A 6,616-nucleotide genomic window follows, 5' to 3' on the forward strand; every position below is an offset into this window, starting at 1 on the left:
TGGTCGGGTGTCGCTCCCACCTGTACCGCCATTGCCTGTTCCCCACCGCAATCGATCGAAAACGGAGAAATCCTTGGCAATAATTACCATCTTGGAAGTCAGATACGATATCGTTGTAATTCGGGCTTTATTCTCGACTCGGTCTCGTTCCGTTTGTGTATGTACAGCAAAATGTGGTCGGGTCCTGAGCCAAACTGCAATAAGGTACGATGTATATTACCACGAACGCCTCCTAATGCCAGAATCACGAGTCCGAGACAGCCAAACTATTTTTATGGGGATACCGTCCAGCTTGAATGTAATGAAGGTTATGAACTAACGAGAGGACATCATACTAGAAGATGCGAGGCAACAAGAAAGTGGTCACGCCCCATTCCCCGATGTACAATTATAATGTGTGATGACATTCCAGCTAAACCTAATGCCATGACAAATCTCTTGAATGGAACAACAACTTATAAAAGCATGGTTGAGGTACGGTGCAACGAAGGTTTTAAAAGCATAGGCGGATCGGTCGTTACTGCCACCTGCGAATTGAGCGGCAGATGGTCAGCAGTACGTATCGAATGTTCCAGAGCAGAATGTGAAGATCTTCCGATCATCAGCAATGCACGGGTTAGCGGCGATAGTTTCCTTTATGGTGACACACTTACTGTCGAGTGTATTGACGGGTATTCCATCAATGGCGACACTCAATTATCGTGTCAAGGAGATGGATCTTGGTGGTCTGCCATTGCCCCTACATGTTCAATCATTTCATGTGGAAATCCAGGAGAGTTTGAGAATGGGCAGATTGAAGGTTCTCTGTTCGATTTCAACCACGAAATAGTTTATGCGTGTGGTATTGGATATGAACTCGTAGGATCCGAAAGACGTACTTGTCAACAGAACGGATTATGGAGTGGTTCTGTACCAACATGTCGACTTATAACCTGCACTGTTCCTGCTATTTGGAAAGGATCACCTTCTTCTGTGAAAGTCCAATATGTCGTTGATGACATAGTGTCATACAATTGTGATGAAGGTTATGTCATGGTTGGTAACACCGATCTTGTCTGTACTTCCGATGGATCGTGGAATGGCACACTACCCCAGTGTGATAGAATAACCTGTCCTCAGCCAGAAAGGATATTCAACGGTGAAGTCATGACCAACGGTGAGGTCTACCAGAGTCGCGCTATCTTCTCATGCGACGAAGGATTTGAATTGGAGGGTGTAAAAGTGTTAATGTGTATAGAAAACGGAAAATGGAGTGCCGAATTTCCTGTCTGTAATCCAGTCAGCTGTGGTGAACCAACATTTGTCGCCAACTCTGGACGTCTGGGAGACTTGTACACATATGGAAACCTTCTCACATATTTCTGTGAAGATGGGTACACCCTGGAAGGAGATGATGTCCTTGTATGTTTGGAGGACGCCACATGGTCAAGTTTCCCACCTCAGTGTGAGCCGATCTCTTGCGGTACTCCACCTGAAATACCACAAACAATTCGCGCAGGCGACGACTTCAGTTTCAAGAATAAGGTGTACTACACGTGTGAAACTGGATACGAATTACAGGGGAACAGTATGCTTCGTTGTGCCGCAAACAGTATTTGGGAGGGCAGCATGCCCGTCTGTTCAGCAGTGGATTGTGGCGCACCACCAGTGTTGCCACACTCCACCACCATTGTTTTTGCCACCACATTCGACAGTGTTGTCACTTTCCGCTGTAACCCCGGGTTTACACTGAGAGGAGATCCGATGGTTAAATGTTCTGCTAATGGAACGTGGAGTCTTGACCGTTCTCTATCCTGTCTTGCAGTGGATTGCGGTCCCCCTCCCACGATCCCGAATTCCGAAGTGTCTGTATCATCAACGACGTATCCCTCCGAGGCAACCTATTCTTGTGCTGCTGGATTTTTTATGTCTGAGAATGCTGTATTACGTTGCGATGAAACTGGCAATTGGATTGGGTTGAATCCACGATGTGAAAAAAACAGCTGTGGAGCACCGAAAACTCGAAGCAACGTGATCGTAATCGGCAATGACCATCTTCTTGGCGGAACTGTCACGTTTTCGTGTCCTGTAGGTTACATTTTGATTGGAAAAACGAATATGAGCTGTACATCTTCAGGGGAATGGAGTGGTACCTCACCAGAATGTCAAGGTAATTATGTATTTTGACACCTTTGCAATATTCTTGGTATTAAATATCCCATACGTACTCATTTACTATCATACTTAATTGATGATTATTCTGCATGAAAATAACGCAACGTCTTTAAATACGAATCAGTGTCACAATGGATAGAACATGCATTGGAACTTTTACTTTTCAAAACTGTTTCGAAGATTGTGTTCTATATTTCAAATAATATTCCATTACATGTGTTTTGCGGTAAAAATCGACAACGCACCGTTCATTTCTTAATTTCAGTTGTTTCATGTGGAGATTTCCCGTTGTACGATTCCAACCTTATCGTTAGGACCGGAACGAAGGATGAGTACGTGTACGCTGACAACATAGATTTGATCTGCAAGGAGGGATACGTTCTTGTGGGGACTTCGTCCTCTCAGTGCCAAGCCAATGGAAGATGGAGCGCTGTGAACCCATCATGCATAGAGGGTAACGTGACTTTTGTCGTCTATAAATAGAAAAGTAAAATGGCACTGAATTTACGCTACGTCTCCTGATAAAAACTAAAGTATTAGCATTATCAAATAAAGCAAAAAGTTATTTTCGAAGACTGGTGAGATATTTGATCACTGCAGCAAATATCTTTGTCTAGATACATTTATTTAAAATATTACGGTAGTAAAAAGGTAATAGATAATGAAAAAAAAGGTAGTGAAATGATATATCGCTTAAAATTAAGGTTAACAGATAAATTCTCCGATATCTTCTAAACTTGGGTAAAAGCTATATTTTATGATATAAATCTAAAAGTTCCTAAGCGAAGACCTCTAATAAAATTGTTTATAAGATATCTTTTAGATCCATCGATATTTCAAAAGACATACCAAGCTTGTAAGATAAATTTTCTCATCAAATAACAAAAAAAAATACAAATTGTGATGACCTATAAATTCATTTAGATATCCAATGAATTATGCAAGATATCCTATAAATTATGCAAAACGTCTTGAAGAAAGATATAATATATATATATAATATCGGGATTATGTTTGAGTTACGCCTTATGGTTACTGCGCACTTTCAAATGCAAGAACATAACAAACTTTTCCGGGTTTCCAAGAAAACCACAAAGCTTGTCAATTTCCGTTAAATGGTCTGATATTGTCAATGTAATTATTGATATAATCACAATTTCATTAAGTTCGTATATCTTTTATAGTTAGATTTTAAACATGTATCTTGTCAAAACTCCTGGTTCTGTTTGTAGCAAATGTCGAAGCCTGCCCAGCACGACACGATTTGGCAAACGCGAATACCATCCCTTCTGCTTATAGAGAGGGCGAGATGTACACAGTGGAGTGCATGACGGGATATCGTGGTATCGGTAACATGGAAGTCACGTGTACTCCTGAGAACGTTTGGTCCAATCCAAGTGGAATTTGTCGAAGTAAGACGACTGCCAGCTTTGATTGATTTTTGCTCCATGTGTATGAAAAGCATATATAAATTCAATATCTCATGTAAAAATGCAAATATTAAGCAACTGTTTTTTATTACATAACACGAAATGAAAAAATTCTCCTTTTCATTTCATGTATATTTTACGATGGCAAGTATTGGCCAAAAGAACGTACCCTAACTTATAAACATATCCCTTTGAAAGAACACCGTGTCTGAATATCTTGATAATTTTAAATGTTGGTGTTTAGCCTAGAGAGTGTCATGACGACAGTTATCAATTTACATAACAGGGAGTCTTTCACTAATTGACATCCTAACTGAACATTCCTTTCAATGGTTGAATGTAAACTATCAAAATGGAACATCTACTGCTGTAGGAATCTCTTGTGGAAAGCCTCCAGTGACTGACATGGTGAATATCATCCGAATATCTGGTCGCTCCTATTTTTACGGAGACAGAGTACAATTCCGGTGTAGGCCTGGAATAGCTCCGATCAAAGTACCACCTATCTTATCATGTCAGGCAAATGGTGAATGGGACGGCGAAATAGCCTGCTCACGTGAGTAAATTGTATATAGCCTTACAATTTCAAAGGCGAGATTCCGGAGTTTAATGTAAATACAAATTATGTAATGTGAATACCTTTTCAATTATGAAAAAATCTTTGACACAGTAATACATCAGCTATTTTCCAGTTGTTGAAATAATTTTTCTCTTATTTTTTAATCATGTTGTTGAAACAGTATAACTGTCCTTTTTCCTGATGTTGACACAGAATAATTGTTCCAATTTTTTCCTGTTGTTGACACAGTATAACTGTTCCTTTTCCCTGTTGTTGACACATAATTACTGTTCGTTATGCTGCTACAGTTCCTTGTAAAGGTGGATGTTTCAACGGAGGACATTGCCTCGGTTTGTATGGATGCAAATGCCCCACCGGTTATGGCGGTAGGCGATGTGAAAAGGGTGAGTTGTCTTTACAAACTCAACAAAATATGAGCAGTATCTCACCCAGCTATACCAAAATGTTCTCTTGAAATTGACGGTAATGTGTAACCCTATGTGACGCACTGTACATCTAGTAACCTTGACCTTCGCCAAGTCACAATAGAGAACAGTAAAGACGTGCCGTCTTGTATTTAAGCGTATAGGGGTCACACTCTGGAGAAACATCATTTTGTATTTCTTTATTAATACTTTACCTTATATCGCTTACGTAAATATTTCTACAACCATGTTCCATATTCGCGAACTCTTTGTCATTCTCAATTTAAGCAATGTTTTCCCCGGGGAAACAGTCTTAGTTTAATGTTTCGTGAAAGGGAGGCCAGCAGCAGGATGTTCCGTCAGTGTGTTCCTATTGATGTGTTTCAGCCCTGTGTATTTTGCCATGCTTACACGGTGGAAGATGTACGGCACCATATCACTGTTCGTGTCCTTCGGCTTACACCGGCGTCAGATGTCAAAAACGTAAGTCTGCATACTAGCTTTTTGTGGAGAGTGGCAAATTCTAGGAGCAAACCAGTTTTAAGGAATTAATCATATGTTTGGTGCAGTGATATATACTCTACAGTGTATTTGCTGTACACGTTGAGCAGGACCCTTTAAATGTCCAGTTTGTTTGCTTTGAATGTTTCATCAGAACATGGGATTGACGACAAATTATTTTTTTGAGTTTGTTTCCCGATTATCAGTATATATTTTTTTTTTTTACAAATTCGCACAAATATAGAACTAGTGGATCGTTGAAAGTTCTGTCCAGAACTTTTATTGTTTCGAAGACCGTTCCAAAATTAATCTCCTTTCTTGAAGCAGGCAATATTGCATCACAACTAACAACTAACAAGATAACTGGAAACCAACTTTGACGGTAAATATTTGTGATTCTATTTACAATTTTGAAATGATTGACAAGTGTTACTAGTTAGATGTACTTGATACATCTCAGCCTGTCTATATTCTAGCAATCTGTAACCAGCCCTGTCAAAACGGAGGACAGTGCGTTAAACCGAATAGGTGCCAATGTCAACATGGTTTCAAACCACCTTTCTGTGCAATCGGCAAGGTAGGTCAATATGCGGTAACAATCATAGTATTACATTCATCCAAACAAATAGATGTATTTTTCTGTTTTTCGAATACAAATATTTATGAATTAAAAACAAATCAAAAAATCTTTAACCACAGCGCTAACATAGAGAAAATATCTTTAATGAAGGTGATGCGAAAAGAAAACAGCCGAACTAAAACAGCAGTACAATAGAAGGGGCGTGATTATCTCCACGAAAATCATTTAGTTACAAAGTGTAATAAAACAAAAAAAAACTTGTTAAAATGTTTTGTATAAACGTTTAATACAATCAGTAAATTAATTTGAATCAATTCAAAATTTGTACAACTGTTTAGTTTTTTAAGCCTTACATACAATCAGTAAATTAATTTAAATCAAATCAAATCAAAATTAGTTCAACTGTTTAGTACAAGCCTTTAATACAATAGATACATTATTTTAAATCAAATCAAAACATGTACAACTGTTTAGAACAAACCTTTAATAAAATCAATTAATTTATTTAAATCTATCAAAAATTGATCAATTGTTAAGTATAACATTTGAATACAGTCAATAAATTTATCTAAATCCATTCAAGGCTTGTTCAACAGTTTATTGTCATCTTATACATGAAATATAAACAGTACCAGATTTTGAAATGGCGAACCATTGACTGTTTCGTTTCAGTGAGATGACATTCCTGCCCTTCCACCTACACACTACTACTACTAGCAGCCTGCCTCTGGTCAGTCAGTCTGTGGAGGAAGCCCGTGGCAGCTGCTCAGCAGCATTCAACTGCGATCGAAAGAACAACACTCAATCCAACTCAAAGATCAACCTCAACCACACAACAACAACCAAAACAACTACACATCACGACAAAAAACAACAACCAAAACTACTCATCACAAACAACTAAACATCACAAACAACTAAACATCACAACAACAACCAAAACAACTACACATCACAACAACCAAAA

At 38.6% G+C, this 6,616-nt stretch overlaps 1 protein-coding gene across 1 annotated transcript; it reads left to right on the top strand.

The window, feature by feature from the left end:
* Positions 1 to 6: 6 nt before the first annotated feature.
* Positions 7 to 6,556, top strand: LOC110444885 (sushi, von Willebrand factor type A, EGF and pentraxin domain-containing protein 1-like). Its single transcript, XM_021489238.1, has 8 exons — positions 7 to 2,149; positions 2,420 to 2,608; positions 3,387 to 3,566; positions 3,958 to 4,140; positions 4,452 to 4,547; positions 4,956 to 5,051; positions 5,546 to 5,646; positions 6,322 to 6,556. Exons 1-8 carry the CDS (start codon positions 160 to 162, stop codon positions 6,322 to 6,324), a joined length of 2,838 nt encoding a protein of 945 aa, XP_021344913.1. The 5' UTR covers positions 7 to 159; the 3' UTR covers positions 6,325 to 6,556.
* The last annotated feature ends 60 nt before the right edge of the window (positions 6,557 to 6,616 follow it).

The sequence above is a fragment of the Mizuhopecten yessoensis genome, unplaced genomic scaffold (assembly GCF_002113885.1).
Source record: "Mizuhopecten yessoensis strain PY_sf001 unplaced genomic scaffold, ASM211388v2 hete_36184640, whole genome shotgun sequence".
Lineage (NCBI taxonomy): Eukaryota > Metazoa > Mollusca > Bivalvia > Pectinida > Pectinidae > Mizuhopecten > Mizuhopecten yessoensis.